Below are 24,788 nucleotides of genomic sequence, written 5' to 3' on the forward strand. Positions count from 1 at the left end.
CCTATGAGCTACTGGGCTCTATCCACCTCCAGCAATTATCTATTGTGACCTAGACTTTTGAGCATATGGGCTCTATGCCCATCCAGCAATTATCTACTGTGACCTAGACCTTGAGCTACTGGGCTCTATGCCCCTCCAGCAATTATCTACTGAGACCTAGACTTTGAGCTACTGGGCTCTATACCCCTCCAGCAATTCTCTACTGTGACCTAGACATTTGAGCTACTGGGCTGTATGCCCCTCCAGCAATTACTGTGACCTAGTTCTTTGAGCATATACACTCTATGCCCATCCAGTAATTATCTGCTGTGGCCTTAACCTTTGAGCTACTGGACTCTATGTCCATCCAGCAATTATCTACTGTGACCTAGACCTTTGAGCTACTTGGCTCTGTCCACCAGCAAGTATTTGCTGTCACCTAGACCTTTGAGCTACTGTTTTCTATACACCTCCATCAATTATCTACTGTGACCTAGACCTTTGAGCTACTGGGCTCTATCCACCTCCAGTAATCATCTACTGTGACCTAGACCTTTGAACATATGGGCTATTTGCCCCTCCAGCAATTATCTACTGAGACCTAGACCTTTAAGCTACTGGGCTCTATGCCCATCCAGCAATTATCTACTGAGACCTAGACCTTTGAGCTATTGGGCTCTATGCCACTCCAGCAATCATCTACTGAGACCTAGACCTTTGAGCTACTGGGCTCTATACACCAGCATTTGCTGTGACCTAGACCTTTGAGCTACTGGGTTGTATGCCCCTCCAGCAATCATCCAGTAAAAGCTAGACCTTTGAATTACTGGGCTCTATCCACCAGCAATTATCTACTGTCACCTAGACCTTTGAGCTACTGGGCTGTATGCCCCTATAGCAATCGTCTACTGTAACCTGGACCTTTGAGCTACTGGGCTTTATCCATCGGCAAGTATTTGCCGTGACCTAGACCTTTGAGCTACTGGGCTCTATCCACCTCCAGCAATTATCAACTGTAACCTAGACCTTAGAGCTATTTGGCTCTGTCCACCTCCAGCAATTATCTTATGTGACTTAGACTTCTGAGCTACTTGGCTCTGTCCACCTCCAGCAATTATCTTCTGTGACCTAGACATTTGAGCTACTTGGCTCTGTCCACCTCCAGCAATTATCTTCTGTGACTTAGACCTCTGAGCTACTTGGCTCTGTCCACCTCCAGCAATTATCTTCTGTGACCTAGACCTTTGAGCTACTTGGCTCTGTCCACCTCCAGCAATTATCTTCTGTGACCTAGACATTTGAGCTACTTGGCTCTGTCCACCTCCAGCAATTATCTTCTGTGACCTAGACCTTTGAGCTACTTGGCTCTGTCCACCTCCAGCGATTTTCTTCTGTTACCTAGACCTTTGAGCTACTTGGCTCTGTCCACCTCCTGCAATTATACCTTTGAGCTACTTGGCTCTGTCCACCTCCAGCAATTATCTTCTGTGACTTAGACCTCTGAGCTATTTGGCTCTATCCACCTCCAGCAATTTTCTTCTGTGACCTAGACCTTTGAGCTACTTGGCTCTGTCCACCTCCAGCAATTATCTTCTGTGACCTAGACCTCTGAGCTACTTGGCTCTGTCCACCTCCAGCAATTATCTAGTGACCTAGACCTTTGAGCTACTTGGCTCTGTCCACCTCCAGCAATTATCTTCTGTGACCTTGACCTTTGAGCTACTTAGATCTGTCCACCTCCACCAATTATCTTCTGTGACCTAGACCTTTGAGCTACTTGGCTCTGTCCAACTCCAGCAATTATCTTCTACGACCTAGACCTCTGAGCTACTTGGCTCCACCGCCTCCTGCAATTATACCTTTGAGCTACTTGGTTCTGTCCACCTCCAGCAATTATCTATTGTGACTTTGACCTTTGAGCTACTTAGCTCTATCCACCTCCAGCAATTCTCTATTGTGACCTAAACTTTTGAGCTACTTGGCTCTGTCCGCCTCCAGCAATTATTTATTGTGATCTAGACCTTTGAGCTACATGTACTTGGCTCTGGCCACCTCCAGCAATTATCTATTGTGACCTAGACCTTTGAGCTACTTGGCTCTGTCCACCTCCAGCAATTATCTTCTGTGACCTAGACCTTTGAGCTACTTGGCTCTGTCCACCTCCAGCAATTATCTTCTGTGACCTAGACCTTTAGCTACTTGGCTCTGTCCACCTCCAGCAATTATCTTCTGTGACTTAGACTTCTGTGCTACATGGCTCTGTCCACCTCCAGCAATTATCTTCTGTGACCTAGACCTCTGAGCTACTTGGCTCCACCGCCTCCTGCAATTATACCTTTGAGCTACTTGGCTCTGTCCACCTCCAGCAATTATCTATTGTGACTTAGACCTTTGAGCTACTTAGCTCTATCCATCTCCAGCAATTATCTATTGTGACCTAAACTTTTGAGCTACTTGGCTCTGTCCACCTCCAGCAATTATTTATTGTGATCTAGACCTTTGAGCTACTTGGCTCTGTCCACCTCCAGCAATTATCTTCTGTGACCTAGACCTTTGAGCTACTTGGCTCTGTCCACCTCCTGCAATTATCTTCTGTGACCTAGACCTCTGAGCTACTTGGCTTTGTCCAACTCCAGCAATTATCTACTGTGACCTAGACGTTTCAGAGTCAAAGTATATTTTAACAACCTTGAGAGAAGTCTATTTAAGGATGCTACAAATCAAGTTTGCTGAAGGTCCATTCAACAGTTGATGAGAAAAAGGTTTGGTTATTTTTAGCTCTACAGTCCCTAAAATTATTTTAATATCTGACAAAGAGTATCTGATAAGAAGATTTTTAAAATTTCCACTTTGTACATACTGGGGTAAGTGACCATGTCCTCTGGCAGACATGTTTTTGACAAATCAGAATAATCTGATTAATCTTGGTGTTCACCCTGTGACCATTTCTTTGAATTTATTTTAAAATTAGGCCAGCTGTTTCTGACAAGATGTCTGAAGTGTCCATACCCCCTGGCAACCAAGTGATTTTTATGAATCCTAAAAATAACCATCTTGGTCCAGGGTCACCCAAGGAACAGTTTTGTGAAATGATTACTAAATCAGTGGTAGGTTAGAATATGCCATTTGAAGATTCTATTTTTGGCTTTGTGCATCCAAGCGGAACCATCTGAACAACTTTGGAAGAGGACCACACAAATAAGATCAAGGCTACCTTTAATACATTGCTAAGTTAACAAGAGCTCGTCGAACACGAAATGCCCCCCTTGATGCATTCAGTTATTGCACAAGGAACAGAAATTATATGCTCACTGTAAACAAAAGTTCTACCATTCTGGTTTAATCTAACCTTGACCTTTAACCTATTAACCTAACAAGAGATTACAGATTGATCTTGGCGCCATCCACTGAGCCATTTTTGAATGTTCCAAATTTCAAGACAAGCTCAAGGTCAAAATCAAGGACAAATTTCATTTAGGTATAAAACAATGTGTATGTGGTCCAAAATTGAAAGCGGTGGCTTGAGAAATGTGAAAGCAGGTCACTAGATCAATTTCAAGGTAAAGTTCATTTTCGGTAGACAGAACTATGCGTGTGCTTCAAATTTGGAGGCTCTAGCTTGAGAAATGTGAATGTAGGTCACTAGGTCAAAATAAAGGTCAAATTCCATTTCGGAACACAAAACTATGCAAGTGGTCCAAAATTTGAAGCCTGTACCTTCAGAAATGTGAAAGTAGGTCACTAGGTCAATCTCAAGAGCAAAGTCCATTTCAGTACACAAAACTATGCTTGTGGTTCAAATTTGAAGACTGTAGCTTGAGAAATGTGAAAGTATGTCACTAGGTCAAAATCAAGGTCAAATTTTATTTTGGAACAAAAAACTATGCATGTGGTCCAAATCTGAAGCCTGTACCTTCAAAAATGTGAAAGTAGGTCACTAGGTCAATAACAAGGTCAAAGTTTTTTTCAGTACACAAACCTATGCATGTGATCCAAATTTGAAGGCTGTAGGTACAGAAATGTGAAAGTAGGTCACTAGGTCAAGATCAAGGTCAACTCATGTCAAGGTTCATCTTGCCACTCAAAACTATACATGTGGTCCAAATTTAAATGATGTAAGTTATGGACATGAAGATTCTAAGTTTTTCCCTGTATAAGTCTATATGAACCATATGACCTCTGGGACGGGGCCATATTGGACCCGAGAGGGATAACTTGAACAAACTTGGTAGAGAACCACTAAATGATGCTACATTACAAATTACCAGAGCCATAGTCTTTGTGGTTTGGACAAGAAGATTTTCAAAGTTTTTCCCTATATAAGTATAAGAAGACAAGAAGATCAGAAACCATTTAACTGTTCCTGGTCAATGTAACCTTGACCTTTGACCTAATGACCTCAAAATCAATAGGGGTCATCTGCTGGTCATGGCCAACCTAACTATCAATTTTCCTGACACTAGGCCCAAGCGTTCTTGAGTTATTGCCCGGAAACCATTTTACTGTTCCTGGTCACTGTGACCTTGACCTTTGACATACTGACCTCAAAATCAATAGGGGTCATCTGCTGGTCATTACCAACCTCCCTATCAACTTTCATGATCCTAGGCCCGTGTGTTCTTGAGTTATCATCCGGAAACCGTTTTACTGTTCAGGGTCACTGTGACCTTGACCTTTAATATACTGACCTCAAAATCAATAGGGGACATCTGCTGGTCATTACCAACCTCCCTATCAACTTTCATGATCCTAGACCCAAGCGTTCTTGAGTTATCATCCGGAAACCGTTTTACTGTTCAGGGTCACTGTGACCTTGACCTTTAACATACTGACCTCAAAATCAATAGGGGTCATCTGCTGGTCATTACCAACCTCCCTATCAACTTTCATGATCCTAGGCCTAAGCGTTCTTGAGTTATCATCCGGAAACCGTTTTACTGTTCAGGGTCACTGTGACCTTGACCTTTAACATACTGACCTCAAAATCAATAGGGGTCATCTGCTGGTCATTACCAACCTTCCTATCAACTTTCATGATCCTAGGCCCAAGTGTTCTTGAGTTATCATCCGGAAACCGTTTTACTATTCAGGGTCACTGTGACCTTGACCTTTGACATACAGACCTCAAAATCAATAGGGGTCATCTGCTGGTGATGACAACCTCCCTATCAACTTTCATGATCCTAGGCCCAAGCGTTCTTGAGTTATCATCCGGAAATGGATTGGTCTACATTCCGACCGACCGACCGACCGACATCTGCAAAACAATATACCCCTCCTTTTTTCAAAGGGGGGCATAAATATAGTTTACGAGGAGACAATGAGCACACAAGGTCACCTTGTGCTCTGGTGAGCTAAAAATGTTGACGTAGGACCCTATCAAAGTTCACTCTTCATCTTTAGCAAATAAAACAACTCTGAAAAGCACAAAATACAACAAGCAGTAGCAAATGAAATTATAATATCTTGTCCTTAAAAACAGCAACACAAACTACCAGTTTTCCATTTCCTTTTATTTTCACAGCATTAACAGTAAGTTTTGACTAATTTTATTATCATACAAAGTTGATATATACCTGTACACAACATATAAAGCAGCTGACAGTCTATATGTCTTTCATGTACAAGCCTAGTACCATACTATAACAAGTTAATATGTGGACATAACACACAGGACCTCAAGCAAATGTTTACATCTTTACATAAGCCTAATCTAGGGATGATACAAAAGTTTAGGTTTTTCACAGTAACATGCAAAAACAACTCATTTAACCTTTACCCTGTTAAATTTCTAAAATGGACTGGTTTATCATTCCATTTGGGAAGTACCATTTATTATATAAAGGGGTTGTCACTGCAAATGTACTGACTGAATAGCAAACAGTACCAAGTATCTACTTTGACTGGTTGCAAAGGCAGAATCACTTGCTGCCAGCAGGCTAAAGGTTAATAAATAATTTGTAAAACTGCCATAGAAAAATGTGAACATGCATCATTTTATACATTGTACATGAGAGTGAGAACAGCTGTAAAGTGCTGGGTGATGTCTGCTTAATGTAAATGGCTAAGTGACGTCTGCTTAATGTAAATGTCTAAGTGACGTCTGCTCAATGTAAATGGCTAAGTGACGTCTGCTCAATGTAAATGGCTAAGTGACGTCTGCTCGATATAAATGGCTAAGTGACGTCTGCCCGATGTAAAAAGTGCTGGGTGACATCTGCTCATCACAAATCACAAAAGTTCAAACTTTAACGTTTTGATGACAGGCAAAAAGACAGCAGACTAGGTACTTCAGTTGCCTTACCTGGCACTCGATACATTACAGGCTTTCCTTACTATAGCTATGAGAAGGCTTTCCCATACTAGTATTTAAAAATATGACTTTTTTTTAAAGGAACACCATAGTAATCACTGTTTATATCAATGCTGTAAAAAAATTAAACCCTTCATTTTAAGATGAAATGTTGAAAAAGGCTTATCATACCTTGCTTTTAATATTTACAAATTTTCAGCATAGCTATTTCGTGTCTTTACTTCTAAAAGCAGACTTCGATCAACAGATAACTCTTTATCTATAGTACAAACAAGAAAAGCAACAAATATGAAAGATAGTACTTTCAAATTTCTTAAGACAACTTTCTTGATGCATCAAATTTCACAAGGACAGCAGTCATAACACTATGCTAGAACACAAACACAAAGACAGGGTTTTTTTTTATTTTTTGTCTCGATTTTTTTAAAATTTTGATTTCCCTTAATGTGTTTCCATATTTTACACGAACTACTGTTTGATTTTTCATCTATTCTGTAACAGGGGTTTTCATCAATTATGTTTATAACACTTGATAAAAAATTCAATATCATACACTGTTCTAAAGAACTCAAAGAATGGCAATAGAATTTTTACATTTTAAAATATCTTACATAATGCATCATTAAAAGCCAATTTCAACTGCGATTTTATTTCAGCCATTCTGGAAATAAAACAGTTTTTATAAATAGCAATTTGTTGTTTGCTTCTTATAAAACTTTTCAGGACACCTTAGTTAATATAGAGGCAATGCATATATTTGGAAAAATTGGGAAAAAAAAACATAATTACTAGATAGTTTTATAGGCCAAAGTTTTACACAATGATTTTCCTACAAAAATACATTTTGGCTATAAACTGTAACAATTCTGAAATATTTGCATGCATCAATATGGTTTGGTTAACAGTACTGTCTTTTAAAGAAAAACAGAAACAATGGGTTTTGGCAGCAGTTTCAGTGTCTGGAGATAATATTAAAATATCACAGTTTTAACTTAAAGTGAAAGGCAATGTTGATCTCATGTTAATTCTGTCTGCTATCTTAAACCATTTAAAGAAGCGAAAGTATTTTCAAAACCGGCTTGAAAATAAGGAAGTTATGAGCATTTAAATATTTGATCAAAATGAGGCCATTTCATTTCCAAAGCAACAGAAAACAACATGGCAGATTATTAGATTTCTAGATACATATCTGAACTGTATTTACTTATTTCTGTAAAATAATTTCTCTACCTTTTCCACCTATAATGAAAGAAATTATTATGTTTTACACTCATGGAACATATGAAATTACGGTAATCTATTTAAAATATCATCTGCTAAATAAAGAATTCAGCAGTATGTATAAGAAGTCATAAACACACTAAAATGGCTGACTCCTTGATCAGCCATTTTCTTAAACTTCTAAATGCCATATCTTTTTCAATAGTGGTCCGATTTCAAAAATTCTTTCAGCGTTATGAAAGGCTTGACGATAGCTTTCATATGAAATTTATTTGTAAGACATTCCTTGCCCTTTAATGAAACTGTAACAAAAAATAATAATTAATACATGTACTACATAACTATACAGTTCCATTACAATGTTCTGAAAGGAAGAATTTCTAACATAACAATATCACTGCTGGCATATTGCTTTTAAAATCTACTTTAGTGGAGTAAGAGTGAAAAATGTCCAAAAACTCCTATTCAATTGTATTGTAGAACCTTTAAACCTTTTTGCTTTCATCCCTTTGATTCCCACGGACAGGACTACCTTAAGTTTATACAACACATAACACCAGTAGTTTTATCTATTCTATCTAAATCTTTTATTAAAACCCAACATAATCGTTTCTTTTTATCAACAAAAAAACTGGAACTTCTATGCTTTTCATTCACCTGATCAAATTGGAAAAAAATAAATAAATAAAAAAGACTGATAGTATGCATCAAAATCACTGTTTGTATGTCACAATTAATTTGTTATAGTTTCAAATGTCATAGCGGCATGCTGGAAAAGGAAACAACACAAACAGGCAAATATTTCTTGGATGTCAACAAGGATGCTACCCCTGATATCGTGTTAAAATCAAAATAATATATCTAAACTAGTGACTTTCTTTTGAATAAAATGATTATCCTTCAGATGCACTGAACTCAAAACAATGATTTTATTCAATGAAAAATCACTGTTTAGAAAAAAAACATATATAAAATAACATATCATCTGCCTTGCATGCTATATTAATTATCTGGAGTTGTGTTCCTAAAAATACCACTTGCACTGATATTCTAGTCACAACAAATATATTAACAAGAAGCTGCGTTCAATAAACACTTGATGCCCCCAGTGGCATCCTTGTCGATATAAAGCAACCTAAGTCCAAAACGAGGTCAAGGTCAAACTGAGGTCAGGTGATGTCTGAAGATGAGGAATGGTCACAGGTTACATCTGCATTAGTATCAAGTCATTCTAGTAAGGGGTATTGATGCTAGACGAAACGGTCCCATTTGGTTAACCTCGTACCACAGGAAAAAGTGTCTCATGCGCCAGGCGTATGCTTTTTTATGGCGTATGAAATGCATGCGCCATTCTTACGCTTTCCATGTGAAAATTTTTGCGCATGAAATCCATGTATACTGACGAACGGATGAACGAACGGACAGGACAATCACTATATGCCTCCCGCATCAGTAGATGCCGGGGGCATAGAAATACAACATTATTGTCTTGTTGCTTTGTTTGTTCAGTTAAATAAGCCACAGTTCAGGTACTATAGACACTGCCCAGCTTTTAATGGTAGAGGAACACCCAAATGGTACCTTGAGGCATTATTTCAGACATAGACGGACACCTGCGCATAATCACTGGATTCCTACAAAGCAATTAGAGGGCTTCCTCACATGACACCCAAGGCAGGCTCAATTCCACAGGATCTATTTAATAAACCTAGACCACTCAGCCACAGGGGTCCTCGACCACTCAGCCAAAGGGGTCCATGACCACTCAGCCACAGGTGTCCTTACTAAGTAACGTACTGGTGACTAACATACATATACATTTTCCTTTCTTTCTACTTCAAAAGATACAAAATAAAATGACAGCATGAATTATTATCCATCTAAATCAATATATGAAGAAAGTCCAATGACATATATTGTCAATAATGTTACAGCTAGTGATCCATCTCTTATGAAACTATGGTTCCAAAGAAAAAAATAACAATATTTTGAAAACGTTGTAGCTATCTAGATCTAAATAAAATAAATCTGTTTTATTCATCATCAGTCAGTCATGGTGTAATTAAGGTGAATCATCAAACTAGGTTTCCAAAAAAAACTAAAACAACTGTGCATGCAATGCAAATTTATCACACTTCTATACGAGTGTTATTAAGCTATACATGTATACAGCTGTCTTTTTACATTGCACACCAGTAATGGCAATACAGCCACCTAAAACTTTATACCAAGCATCACCTCAGCCACAGTATATTGACATTAGTTTCAGGACAAAATCCTACCAAACCACAACAAAAACAACTCTTTATTTTTCAAATAGGTATCAGGAATCCCCATTTAGGTTTATTCCGATCTGAGTTATATTTCAACTAATCAAGTTCACTAGCTGAGATACACAAACTAATAAGGTAATGTACGGTTACCATACTATTTGAAATCAAACAGAGAACAAAATTGTTTAAGCAATACATGTATATTGACAAAAACAAGTGATTGACATATTGCCATGCAATAAAGGTTCCCCTACTGGAAGTTAATTAATTATCTCAACTGCAGTATGTAATGATCTGATATCTGTCAATGAAGTATATAGTATACACAATATTTTGATACATACATACACACACATGTTATTAATGCAACATGTTTTGATTTAAATCTACAATTTTAATTACATTTAGTATCTATAGTTTTTAATAATATTTCATTTTTAAAGTTGTAGGAAAATGGATAGCAACAAAATTTCGGTAAAACTGATGGAAGCTCCACATAGTCTGATTATTGCATTTTAAAAGTAGCAAGAAGTTGTTGATAAAATGCAAGCACAAGAAGTTCGCATCTCCTCTTCGGAATGAAGCTTTTTGCTGCGAAATACTCTGGACAAGCGCAGCACTATAATTTACTACTGTTGAATAACCAGATGACAATTACTCATTGAAAAATCATCAGACTAGAACATGAAGATAGTATGTGCATCTCCTCTTGGAAGTGAAGCTTCCTATGAAGTTTTGTTTATTCCAGTATAAAGTGGTTGCTGAGGACTCTGGATAAGAAATAGTGTGCTGTAGTATACTATGTTGAATAATCAACTCATGAAAACATTTGTGCCAAATAATATTTAGATACCTTGATGGATGGCGGTTATGGACTGGACATGAAACAGACCAAGGCAATATCATGTTAACCTTGGCCTTTAAGCTATGGGTCAGGTAGTTGTATTCGACATACCATCTTGTTATAGGGAAACAAGAGCGCCGCCAAGCGGGGCAATATACGCCCGAAGGCTTACATCATAGGATGGGAGCAAAATTTTAAGAACTTGACTGTTGTAGCCCCAAAGGACTGGAACAACAAAAGGAAAACTTCAAACAAGAGGACCATGATGGTCCTGAATCGCTCACCTCTTCCCACATGACCCAGTTTTGAGTATGACGTAGTTTTTTCTATTATTTGACACAGTGACCTAGTTTTTGAGCTCATGTGACCCACTTTCGAACTTGACCTAGATATTATCAAGATAAAAATTCTGAACAATTTTCATGAAGATCCATTGAAAAATATGGTCTCCAGAGAGGTCAAAAGATTTTAATAATTTTAGACCTACTGACCTAGTTTTTGACCGCAGTTGACCCAGTTTCAAATTTGACCTAGATATCATCAAGATGAACATTCAGACCAACTTTCATACAGATCCCATGAAAAGTATGGCCTCTAGAGAGGTCACAAGGTTTTTTTATTATTTGACCTACTGACCTAGTTTTTTAAGGCACGTGACCCAGTTTCAAACTTGACCTAGATATCATCAAGGTGAACATTCTGACCAATTTTTATGGAGATCCATTCACAAGTATGGTCTCTAGAGAGGTCACAAGGTTTTTCTATTTTTAGACCTAATGACCTAGTTTTTGACCGTACATGAACCTCTTTCGAACTTGACCTAGATATCATCAAGATGAACATTCAGACCAATTTTCATACAGATCCCATGAAAAATATGGCCTTTAGAGAGGTCACAAGGTTTTTCTATTATTTGACCTACTGACCTAGTTTTTGATGGCACGTGACCCACTTTCGAAGTTGACCTAGATATCATCAAGATGAACATTCAGACTAATTTTCATACAGATCCCATGAAAAATATGGCCTCTAGAGAGATCACAAGGTTTTTCTATTATTTGACCTTCTGACCTAGTTTTTGAAGCACGTGACCCACTTTCGAACTTGACCTAGATATCATCAAGGTAAACATTCTGACCAATTTTCATGAAGATCTCATGAAATATATGGCCTCTAGAGAGGTCATAAGGTTTTTCTTTTTTTAGACCTTCTGACCTAGTTTTTGACCGCACATGACCCAGTTTCGAACTTGACCTAGATATCATCAAGATGAACATTCAGACCAACTTTCATACATATCCCATGAAAAAAATGGCCTCTAAGAGAGGTCACGAGGTTTTTCTATTATTTGACCTACTGACCTACTTTTTGATGGCACGTGACCCAGTTTCGAACTTGACCTAGATATTATCAAGGTGAATGTTCTGGCCAATTTTCTTGAAGATCTTGTGAAATATATGGCCTTTAGAGAGGTCACAAGGTTTTTCTATTTTTAGACCTACTGACCTAGTTTTTGATGGCACCTGACCCAGTTTCGAACTTGACCTAGATATCATCAAGGTGAACACTCTGACCAAGTTTCATGAAGATCTTGTGAAATATATGGCCTCTAGAGAGGTCACAAGGTTTTCTATTTTTAGATCTACTGACCTAGTTTTTGATGGCACGTGACCCAGTTTCGAACTTGACCAAGATATCATCAAGATGAACATTCTGACCAACTTTCATAAAGATCCCATGAAAAATGTGACCTCTAGAGTGGTCACAAGCAAAAGTTTACGGACGGACGGACGCACGCACGGACGGACGGACGACGGACACCGCGCGATCACAAAAGCTCACCTTGTCACTTTGTGACAGGTGAGCTAAAAACAAATCTAACTCCGAAAAACAAATATTCAAAGTCTACAAAAAAATCCTTATCAGGTACAGGTATGTAAAAATACACCTTAAAATTGGAGGTACCATCCATGTTGTACCACAGAAAAGTGGCCTCGGTTTTTCCCTATGGCCAATAATAAACAAGAGGACCATGATGGTCCTGAATCGCTCACCTATCCCCACATGACCCAGTGCTGAACTGAGTATGACGTCGTTATTTCTATTATTTGACATAGTGACCTAGTTTTTGAGCACATGTGACCTAGATATCATCAAGATAAAAAATTCTGACCAATTTTCATGAAGATCCATTCAAAAATATGGCCTCTAGAGAGGTCACAAGGTTTTTCTATTATTTGACCTAATGACCTCGTTTTTGAAGGCACGTGACCCACTTTTAAACTTGACCTAGATATCATCAAGGTGAACATTCTCACCAATTTTCATGAAGATCTCGTAAAAAATATGGCCTCTAGAGAGGTCACAAGGTTTTTCTATTTTTAGACCTACTGACCTAGTTTTTGACTGCACATGACCCAGTTGCGAACTTGACCTAGATATCATGAAGCTGAACATTCTCACCAATTTTCATGAAGATCCATTGAGAAATATGGCCTCTAGAGAGGTCACAAGGTTTTTCTATTTTTAGACCTACTGACCTAGTTTTTGACCGCACGTGACCCAGTTTTGAACATGACCTAGATATCATCAAGGTGAACATTTTGACCAATTTGCATGAAGATCCATTGAAAAATATGGCCTCTAGAGAGGTCACAATGTTTTTCTATTTTTAGACCTACTGACCTAGTTTTTGACCGCACGTGACCCAGTTTCGAACTTGATCTAGATATCATCAAGGTGAACATTCTGATCAATTTTCATGAAGATCCATTGAGAAATATGGCCTCTAGAGAGGTCACAAGGTTTTTCTATTTTTAGACCAACTGACCTAGTTTTTGACTCCACATGACCCAGTTTCGAACCTGACCTAAATATCATCAAGGTGAACATTCTGACCAACATTCATGAAGATCTCATGAAAAATATGGTCTCTAGAGAAGTCACAAGGTTTTTCTATATTTACATCTACTGACCTAGTTTTTAATCCCACATGACCCAGTTTCAAACTTGACATAGATATCATCAAGATGAACATTCTGACCAATTTTCATGAAGATCCATTGAGAAATATGGCCTCTATAGAGGTCACAAGGTTTTTCTATTTTTAGACCTAATGACCTAGTTTTTGACTCCACGTGACCCAGTTTCGAACTTGACCTAGATATCATCAAGGTGAACATTCTGACCAATATTCATGAAGATCTCATGAAAAATATGGCCTCTAGAGAGGTCACAAGGTTTTTCTATTTTTAGATCTACTGACCTAGTTTTTGACCCCATGTGACCCAGTTTCGAACTTGACCTAGATATCATCAAGGTGAATGTTCTGACCAATTTTCATGAAGATCTTATGAAATATATGGCCTCTAGAGAGGTCACAAGGTTTTTCTATTTTTAGACCTACTGACCTACTTTTTGAAGGCACGTGACCCAGTTTCGAACTTGACCTAGATATCATCAAGATGAACATTCTGACCAACTTTCATAAAGATCCCACAAAAAATGTGACCTCTAGAGTGGTCACAAGCAAAAGTTTACGGACGAACGCACGGACGGATGCACGGACGACAGACGCTGCGTGATCACAAAAGCTCACCTTGTCACTATGTGACAGGTGAGCTAAAAAGTTTCAAAATAAGCTATTTATAGTAAAATAAAAGGGAAGTAATTCAAAAAAAAATTATTGTAAGTACAAAAAAAGAGATCTGCCAAATAAAAACAAGAGCACTGCAATGCAGAGCTTAAGAACTTGACTGCTGTAGCCCCAAAGGACTGGAACAACAAAAGGAAAACTTCAAAAAACAAACCTAACTCCGAAAAACAAATATTCAAAGTCTACAAAAAAATCCTTATCAGGTACAGGTATGTAAAAATACACCTTAAAATTGGAGGTACCATCCATGTTGTACCACAGAAAAGTGGTCTCAGTTTTTCCCTATGGCCAATAATAAAAAAGTTTCAAAATAAGCTATTTATGGTAACATAAAAGGGAAGTAATTAAAAAAAAATTATTGTAAGTAAAAAAAGAGATCTGCCAAATAAAAACAAGAGCACTGCAATGCAGAGCAATATACACAAAGCAAAGTCATATATGACCTTTGACCCTTAAGTGTGACCTTGACCTTGAAGCGAGTCATCCGGAACATGCGTTCTGCATATCGTTACAATGTGGTGAACATTTCTGCCAAGTTTCTTTAAAATCCTTCCAGCAGTTCAAGAGTTAGAGAGTGGACACGAAACAAACTATGACTTTTGACCCCTAAGTGTGACCTTGACCTTGAAGCAAGGCATCCAGAACATGCGCTCTGCACGTCGTCTTGGTGTGGTGAACATTTGTGTCAAGTTTCTTTGAAATCCTTCAAGGGGTTCAAGAGTTACAGAGCGGACACGAAACAAACTGATATGACCTTTGACTCATAAGTGTGACCTTGACCTTGAAGCGAGACATCCAAAACATGCGCTCTGCACATCGTTTCGGTGTGGTGAACATTTGTGTAAAGTTTCCTTGAAATCCTTCAAGGGGTTCAAGAGTTACAGAGCGGACACGAAATTGCTAACGGACAGATGGACAAACAGACAGATGGACAGACCAACACCAGCGTCATAACATAATACATCCCTTCGGGCATATAAAAATGTGCCAAGTGATATTAAAATCCCTTAATAGATGGTTGAGTTACAGACTGGAGGGAAAAATAATAGCTTTATTGACCAATGACCTCCACTTTCATCTAATGGTCTGGATTGTCTGCATGAAATGTTGTCTCATTATGGGGAATACTTATGCCAAATAATATTTAAATCCCTTGATAGATGACAGCATAAAGGACCAGGTACAACAGTGGTGAAGGCAAAATGACAAAAACACAATCCTGAAGTAGTCGTAACTGGTTTTCAACCAGCAGGGTACTAATAAAGGTGGGTCATTGTAGTAACTAGTTGTTGTTTGTGAAGGCGGATTTAGTCCAGCTGCAGATTATACATGACTGCCATGTTTATTTTAAAAAACAAAACATTTACTATGAATCATGTCCAACAATAATGACATACATGATTGCTAAAACAACTATCTGCGTTTAATAATAAAAGAAATATTGCTTTCTAGAACATATTCTGCACACATATATTTGACTTAAATACATATGCAATAAAGCTGTCAGAGGACAGCACTGCTTGACTATTCAAAAGCCATGTCACTAAAGCAAATCAAATAAATGAATACTGAGAGTCAAAAAAGAGCCATAATTCTGCATAAAAACAAAACTTATCTATGGATGCTGTGCACTACAAGTCATACATGTATCATCACAGTAAATAAGTGTGTGAAGTCACATTCATTTCCATTAAAGGTTACTGTGACACAAACTTTCATACCAAGACTTGACCAGAATATTCCAAGTCAAAAAAGGTGCAAAGCTGTAAAAATGCAAAACAGTGACATACTACATGTACATGTGCACTGCATGTCAGATAATCACAATAAACTATTGTGTGACATTTAATGCTATTCCCACTAGTGCTTACTGATTTTCAAGCTCACATACAAAAGCTTAACCAAAAATGTCCAGGTAGATACAGGGCATAACTTTGTAAATTTGGAAAATACTATTGTTATGGAATATGTGCATTCTATGCCAGATTATCATGCAGAACAGGTGTTGAAGTTTGAATCCATTCCCACAAATGTTACTGAAATACAATCTTACATACAAATAATTAACCAATCTGGGACGTGGATGCCGACAAATTGGTGAGTGCAATAACTCTACCTATACTTTGAATAGTCCATCTAGAACCAGCTTCAGTTGTCCCTCATATATTAAAGAATTTTATTTAACTTTTGATTTCTTCACTCTAGATTCATACTGGCCTCCATTTTTACGCTTCAGAGATTTATTTCTTGTCACTCTTTCTTTACTTTCTGTGTTCAGTCTTTTTTCTGAGTTATCCTCACTTGCTGCATACTCTTCTTTGTGGAGATGAGAAATGTTCTTACTACTTTCCCCTCCTTCTTTAACTTCCTTCAGTTTCTGAAGCTCTGCAGACATGTCTATAAATTTCTGATTTAGATCACTAACTTTCTTCTCTAGTTCAGCTATTACTTGACCTTGTTGAATGACCTTCTTTTCCTGATCAGTAAGTCTCTTTTTATTATTTGTGTAACCTATTTTCACCTCTGACATGTCCTTTTTGACCTGTTGCATACTGGTACTCTGTGCTCGCAGCTGGGAACCAAGATTAGTAATTTCTGACCTCATACTTGGTCCTCGCACTGGGGAAGATTGAAATGGGAACAATGTTGATGATGATGAACCTGCAAGAAAACCCATCAAGAAACATTTTTATAAGCAACATGCAATCTACTAGTTACCAAGGAACAATTTCAAGTTTGTATAGCTTGAAAAACAATCAGCTTCAATCTCAGAGAAACTTGTATTATAAAGTTTACTGTCATAAAATGACTGAAAAATTAGAGGATAAACTTTAAAAGTCTCATTTCTCCATTTTAAAATACAAATGTATTTATATATGGCAATTAACATCAAGGAAACACAATATTATAGTTATTCTTTCTAAGGTATTTTAACAAGAGGGCCATCTTGGCCCTAACTCACTGAGTGAGTTTCACAGCCCAAACAGAGAATTCAGTGTTTTTCGTAGAACTATATAGGAACAAGAGGGTCCCTGGCCATAAAGCTCTCACCTGTGTAAAAGGCTTATTGGTGTTTTTATAACATAATGGTACAAGTACAGAGTTAAATTTATATAAATATCAAAGCTCTAGCTATTATGGGTATAGAAGATCTATAAAATTTTCACTACATACATATAGGGAAAGTGACCATTCCCTCTGAATCAGAATAATTCGCACAATCTTGGTAAAGGATCACACAATGACCATTTGTGTAAAATTATTTGAAAATCTGAAAGATTTTTAAAGTTTCCACTATATACATACCGGTATAGGGAAAAGTGACCACGCCCCCTGGCGGATCAAAATAATTTGAACAGTCTTGGTAGAAAATTACATAAGGACCATTTGTGTGAAATTATTTCAAAATTGGACCAGGCGTTTAGGATATGTCGTTTGAAGACTTTTCTATTTGTAGCTATGGTGGCCCCTGGAACCATTTGAACAAATTTGGTAATGGACTACCCAAGGAACACCCAGGTCAAGTTTCATCAAACTCCATTCAATGGTTTTGGAGGAGATGTTGTTTAAAGAAATTGTCAAAGACGGACGGACACATGACAGACACAGTGTGATAACAATTATAGCTCACTATGAGCACTTCATGCTCAAGTTAGCTAAAAACTAGACACCCCTCACACACCCTCACCCCTCCCCTCAAACCCACTCTGGCAGCCATGTTTTCCTTCTTGAAAAATCAAGCTTTTACAATATTAGCAGAGGGTCATTTAAGGACCATTTCTGATAAATTCTTTCAAAATCAGATCAATGGGTAAAGAAGATATGACTTTAAAGATTTTTTTTATTTTCAGCTCTGGCTGCATGTTTTTGTTTTTGTTTGACAGATCAGAGTGATATGAATAGTTTAGTAGATGGCCATCTGAGTAATATTTCTGTGAAAGCATCTCAAAAGTTGACCAACAGTTTTGAGAAATTCCAACAATATGCTGGCTCAATTTCTGTATGAATGATTCATACAGAAATTGGGCCAGCAATTTCTCAAAGATTTTAAAATTCCCCACTAATACCATTAGGGAAATTAGCAATACCCTTCAATGGCTATGTTTTTATTCTGACAAATAATAATATACTGAAAAGTCTTGGGAAAAGGACAATAAGGAATATTTGTGCAAATTTATTTTAAAATTAGAGGAATGGTTTAAGAGGATATGTTGTTCGAAAATTTTTCTATTTTCAGCTCTAATGTTTTTTGAGGAATCTGAATAATTTTAAGAACCATTCTTAGGAAAGGGCTATGCAAGCAACAATTAAATGCAATTACTTTAAAATTTGGGTTTTCACAAGAACATTTATTAATTATCCGCTACATACATGTAGATAAAAGAGACCACTCCCTGTGGCAGCCAGTTTTTTTAAAACAAATGATTATAATTTCAACAGACTTTGTAGACAGCCACCCAAGAAATATTTCTATGTGGTTTGGCTGTTTTTGGAAAAAATTTCTATTTTCAGCTCTGGCACCCCTATGTGCAACCAAGCAAACTTTTTGACCACCCAAAGAACATCCAGGAAAAAACTCATCAGTTGTCTACCACATGTGTTGTTTGAAGATAATGTTGATGTGTGTATGGCACACAGTGATCAATACAATAGCTCACCTACAGCTTAATTAATATGGAAAATAACCATTTTGTATCTTCTCATACTTACATGCTTCGGAGAAGGGGTATGGCAGAGTAACAGCCGGAAGTTTGTTTTTCAGTCCAGGTACAATTTTCTCATCAAAATGTTCCATTGCCATTGATGATATGTCCCGTAACTCTTGTAAGAACTCATGTGATCTAGGGGGCTGATCACTTGACTGTAACTTGTGCAGAATTGCAAGAAGTTCATCCAAAACCTGAAAATGCAATTCAAACATTCCTAGCAATAGGATTTTTATATTTCTAACACTGATCATGAAAACACAAAAAGCTTCCAATAAAAATATCCCAGTAAGAGTACTTATTTTATGTTTACTTTATATTTTCATCATGATAAAGAATAAGGATTTGGAAACAATAATGTTATGTAAGCTTAAAGAACTTTCCAATAAGTCTAAAAAGCAATAATTACGCATATTATTTAAATGTTTTATAGGGGAAGCGGTAATCTAGTGCTTGACTCCAGGGGCCTAGGGTTCAAGCCCTGCTGAGGTCAAAGTTACACCTCGTATGACAACAGTACTGATTTTTCCGTGAAGAGTGGTTAAAATAAGCTTTAAGCTTTTATAGGGGAAGTGGTGATCTAGTGCTTAAGGTTTCGCCATTCGACTCCAGGTGCCTAGGGTTCAAGCCCTGCTAAGGTCACAATTACACCTCGTATGACAACAGTACTGATTTTTCCGTGAAGAGTGGTTCAAATAAGCTTTAAGCTTTCAACACAATCAAGTATAAACTAGAAAATGCTTTTGTAAAAAAGCGCATGTCTCCCCCAATGCAAAGTCCTATAGGCAAGAAGTCAATAGGGGTCAGGAGCCAAAGTCAAAGAGACACTGATGGTTGGCTGCAATAGGGATCATCAACTTGGCATGTCCAGTCATCCCGCTAAATTTCAACACTCTTGGCCCAGTGGTTCTCAAGTCACTGTTCAGGCTCCTGTGAACTTGACCTTTGATCAAGTGACCTCGAAATAAATAGGGGTCATCTACTCTGCATGTCCAATCATCCTATTAAGTTTCAACATTGTAGGTCAAGTGGTTCTCAAGTTATTTCCAAAAAATGATTTTCATGAACAGGCCACTGTGACCTTGACCTTTAATAGACTGACCCCAAAATCAATAGGGGTCATCTACTCTGCATGTTCAATCATCCTATGAAGTTTCAACATTCTGGGTCAAGTGGTTCTCAAGTTACTGACCAGAAATGGTTTTCAATGTTCAGGCCCCTGTGACCTTGACCTTTCACAGAGTGACCCCAAAATCGTTAGGGGTCATCTACTCTGCATGACCAATCATCCTATTAAGTTTCAACATTCTGGGTCAAGTGGTTCTCAAGTTACTGACTGGAAATGGTTTTCAATGTTCAGGCCCCTGTGACCTTGACCTTTAATGGAGTGACCCCAAAATCGATAGGGGTCATTTACTTTGCATGTACAATCATCCTATGAAGTTTCAACATTCTGGGTCAAGTGGTTCTCTAGTTATTGATCATAAAGGGTTTTCAATGTTCAGGCCCCTGTGACCTTGACCTTTGACGGAGTGACCCCAAAAACAATAGGGGTCGTCTACTCCAGCAGCCCTACAACCCTATGAAGTTTGAAGGTTCTAGGTCAAATGGTTCTCCAGTTACTGCTCGGAAATGAAGTGTGACGTACGGACGGACGGATGGACAAAAGGACGGACGGACAGGGCAAAAACAATATGTCTCCTGGGGAGACATAACTTAGTACTTAATAGAAATTCATGAAATACCTTGCCAGGGATAAAACAACACAACCCAGAATCCATATATTTCATGTAAGACATGCCCAGTAATGACAGGCGGGTTTCAATCGCTGATAGAATATCAACATGTCTAGCAAGCTGATGGTTTCGACGTTCAGATTCTCTTCGTGGCAGTTTGTTTTTCACTTCTTTTTGTATCTGTGCATGTAGTTTATCAACTTTGGCAAATCCCTTGTTCAGACGCTGCTGACATAATTTGTTGAACAGCCTACATACCTTAAATATAAAATTTTGATAGATATTAAAAACAGGAAGAGCAGGGCTTCTCACTTGGCTTGACCTTTCAAATTCAGAACTTCATGCACAATAACTGCCTATTTTGGGAAAAAGTCATTTTATTGAATACAAAATGGGTTACAATATTTTCCTGTCTATAAAAAAGGAAGCGGCTAAGGATCCAGTAACCAGACATAGACCAAGAGTCTAGAGGTTCAGTAATCAGTATACATGTTCTATTACGTACTGTTTTGCCGGCGTATATGGTAACTGCTAAGGAAAATCTATGTTCAACTTGGGGTTGGAGACATGCTGAATATAAAAGTTTAACAGGGATTTCTGTCAGTTACATTTATTTACAAAGCAGTAAAACAAATTTGGCCAAGGCTATATGCACAACAGTGATGCCAATAATTTTCTTTATCTGCATTACTGTTGAGCCAATTATTTTTGTTATTCGCAAATTACTTTCGTTATTTAAACGATGATCATACCTGGATAGACATGCCAATTATTTTTTTGTTATCCATAATTATGACTAAACATACTGAAAGTTTGAATCAAATCCATTTAGTAATAACTGAGATAGAGTGAAAGTGCACCAAAACTTTAACCTGAAATTTTAAGTAAAATGGGTCAATTTCATGAAAAATTGAAGCCAGATTCCAGAGTTATGGACCTTGTGTCATATGATGTGGGTGATGATGTGGAACAACTATTTTTAATTTGAAGCAAATACATTCAGTAATAACTTAGATAGAGTGAAAGTGTGCACCAAAACTTAAGCCTGAAATTCTAAGTAAAAAGAGGGCATAATTCATGAAAATAAATTAAATTTGGTGCCAGAGTTATGGAGTTGTGTCATATGAAGTGGGTGATGATGTGGAAAAACTGTATTAAGTTTGAATCAAATCCATTTAGTAATAACTGAGACTGAATAAAAAGTAAAAAGGGGGATAATTCATAGAATATTGGTGTGAGAGTTATAGCCCTTATGCCAGATGATGCTGGTGACGACAAAGAATAACTTTTTTTAAGTTTGAAGAAAATCCATTAAGTAATTACAGAGATAAGGAGGAAAAAGGAGAAAGTGCATCAAAACTTTAACCAAGGACAGGTGTGGATGCAGAAGGACGCCAACTCTTCTTTTTCCAGTACAGTACAAAATCCAACACTGGGGCTAGTAGGATAGCTCTCCATATACTTCATATAGTCCAGCTAAAAATGAGAGCAGATTTCCTAAATCACCCCCTGGCTTTGATCCTCTTTTCAAATTTTATTAACTCTAGACTCCAGGTTATAAAAATGAGTGGTTGTTCCTACAAATTATTTGTAGCAAGCCACCTTCAATGAAGTTGTATTTTGTCAACATAAAAATAAAATTATAGTAAATTTAACTACTGTTCATGCTTAAGGAGGCTTCTCCTGAAAGATTTTATTGATCAGGTCGGCGTGACGTCACATCCGGAGCAATCGATTATGCAAATTACCTTGGAGGTGAAAGCAGGACCTCGCAATTCATAGCGAATTAACTAGCGGTGTGGGTTGTGATGTTTTAATTCTCAAATGAAACAAATCAAGAGTCATCTTTTTTATCATCTGCAGTCCTTACGCTATGGTACAATCTATATATTTTTCAAAAAAGTAGGGTTTTTGTGATAATTGATTTTGTGGCATTTTAAAACGGTCTGGAAAAAGTGACAGATTATGTATTGTCTGCTCTTCGCCTCGGCTAGATAAATATAATTAAAACAAGTTCCCAAGCTTATTCAACATTTTCTCAGTTTGCTATATATATATTAATCTAAACTAAATATCTGAGAACAAAATATTTTTTTTATTCAACTTCTTTGCTTGAAATCGTAGCAGTTGTTTCTTTCATCTCTTTCAAGTGTCTTGATTTTTTTTTTTCTTTTTAAGAAAGAACAGATCAAATAAATAGTAAATTAATTTTCTGATATTTTTATGTCTTTTTTAAATAAGCTGATTTTCTAAATGTTTTAATGCTCTGAAATAATGATATTGTTGCCATTTTCTGAAATGTACTTTGTGCTATATATTTCATTTAGTTAATGTAAAATGCTATAATGTCGAAGTACATTAAGTATGAAAGTCATTTAAATAAAGTTGAAAACTTATACTTTATTCTATATGTAATCTTATTGCAGACATTTTTTTTTTTTTGAAGAAATGTCCTTCCAGCCAAAAAATAGTTTGGTGAATCAATTTTAAAGTTTCAAATGAACTAAATGTTCGGGCATGTGTATTGGTTAAAGTTTTTTTATGTAGTAACTCTATTAATCCCTTTGTCAATTGACATGCAAATAACAATAATGTGCATCTTCCAAATATCATAAGACGCTGAAGGCATACATCAAACGGATAAGACAGGAAATTACCATAAGGCCCCGAAGGGGTACATCAGAGGGATAAAACAAACAGGAAATCAATCTATTAAAAAGTGATAGTCATTAGGAACTGGTCAAAACTGATTTTCATCAATATACCACATACTGATTGGTTTCCATAGTGATTTATGACTGGAATGAATGCTTTAATTTTGTGGTATGTGGAAGCAGTCAATTGTGACAGTCTAACAATTAACCAAAAAAAAAAATGGATATTGAAAACTACAAGATATGACTAACATTATTCTAGACAAAGCGTGCAAAGTATCGTTCTCAGTTTTAAATAATTGACAAAACAGAGATCAGTATTTTTTTTAGTATTTTCGTAATTGGAAGTCATCAATTTATTGATACGTCCTGGCTTTTCATAAAAAAGAAACTAGCATGGAGTTATTATATATATCATTTTATCTCCGCGTGTAACACAGTAGCTCTAGATGTCATATTACATTTAAAACAATTGTAACATATAAATAAACCGCTTTGTGTTATAAATGCTATTGTGATCCTGATACCCTTCGAGGGAGAAAAAAATCCCTTCTCCAGTATTTACGCATAATGTGCTATTAAGCTTTAAATTATGACACCTCTCATTATATTTCATACAAATGAGAATTTAGGTAAGAGGTGTTGATTTGATTAAATTAGGAGTGACTGAATCACTTTTGACACCACAGTATAAGCTATCTGGCTTTCAGAACTATTTTAATGGCAGGCTACTAAATAGAACGAGAAAAGTGAAACGAATGGAGAAACCTAATTAGATGAAATAGATTTTCTGTTTTATTTACTTTAAAAAGACCTCTGATTTTTTAAATTATATTTTTCATCCAGTCCGTCACAAATATGAGACCTTGCAGCTTACACGGATCAATGATGAATATCACGTCTGAAACCTAAAAAAGAAAGGTTTCTTTCTCGGGAGTGATTTCTGGAACATCATGCTACATTATAAATTCACTGACTTATTAATATTGCCCAAAATTTTACTTTAAGCAAAGAAAAACAACCAGCACTAGTGAAACATGAAACGCTTTTCAATTACAATTTAGCGTTTGCTGTCACCTCCGCTTGTTGCTACGCAACGCGATACGCTGAAGTGCCCGGATATCCGACCTGATCAATATAATGAGCGCAATTAGCACTGTATTATCCGACAGTAGTTACAGAAATATACCCGAAAATAGCTGCATCCGAAAAGATTCAAATTAGACCAACAATAAAGACACGCCATACCATTCTGGTTTCACTGCACTCGTGAAATGATAGGTAGGACACAACTGTTTCTATTATTTCCTCTGGTAGATCAAGAAGGTTTAACTGTTGGTACGAAGCCATATTCGATTAAAACTTCGTTTTTTAAGCTGTGTTTATGTCCGGAAGTGATGTTTTGTG

General features: G+C 37.0%; 1 protein-coding gene across 1 annotated transcript; it reads right to left on the bottom strand.

The window, feature by feature from the left end:
- Positions 1–5,471: 5,471 nt before the first annotated feature.
- On the bottom strand, positions 5,472–24,788 carry LOC123545340 (F-box only protein 28-like). Its single transcript, XM_045331668.2, has 4 exons — positions 24,630–24,788; positions 20,737–20,985; positions 18,996–19,185; positions 5,472–16,946 (listed from the first exon to the last, which is right to left on the bottom strand). The coding sequence occupies exons 1-4, from the start codon at positions 24,729–24,731 to the stop codon at positions 16,462–16,464; spliced, it is 1,026 nt and encodes a 341-aa protein (XP_045187603.1). The 5' UTR covers positions 24,732–24,788; the 3' UTR covers positions 5,472–16,461.

This window comes from Mercenaria mercenaria, chromosome 1 (genome assembly GCF_021730395.1).
Source record: "Mercenaria mercenaria strain notata chromosome 1, MADL_Memer_1, whole genome shotgun sequence".
Classification (NCBI taxonomy): domain Eukaryota; kingdom Metazoa; phylum Mollusca; class Bivalvia; order Venerida; family Veneridae; genus Mercenaria; species Mercenaria mercenaria.

Excerpts from the sequence above, each read along its gene's own strand:
- LOC123545340 (XM_045331668.2), bottom strand. The coding sequence starts at position 24,731 with ATGGCTTCGTACCAACAGTTAAACCTTCTTGATCTACCAGAGGAAATA. Across the intron at positions 20,986-24,629 it reads AGTGCAGTGAAACCAGAATG|GTATGTAGGCTGTTCAACAA; the intron begins GTATGGCGTGTC and ends TTTATATTTAAG. Across the intron at positions 16,947-18,995 it reads ATACCCCTTCTCCGAAGCAT|GTTCATCATCATCAACATTG; the intron begins GTAAGTATGAGA and ends GTTTTCTTGCAG.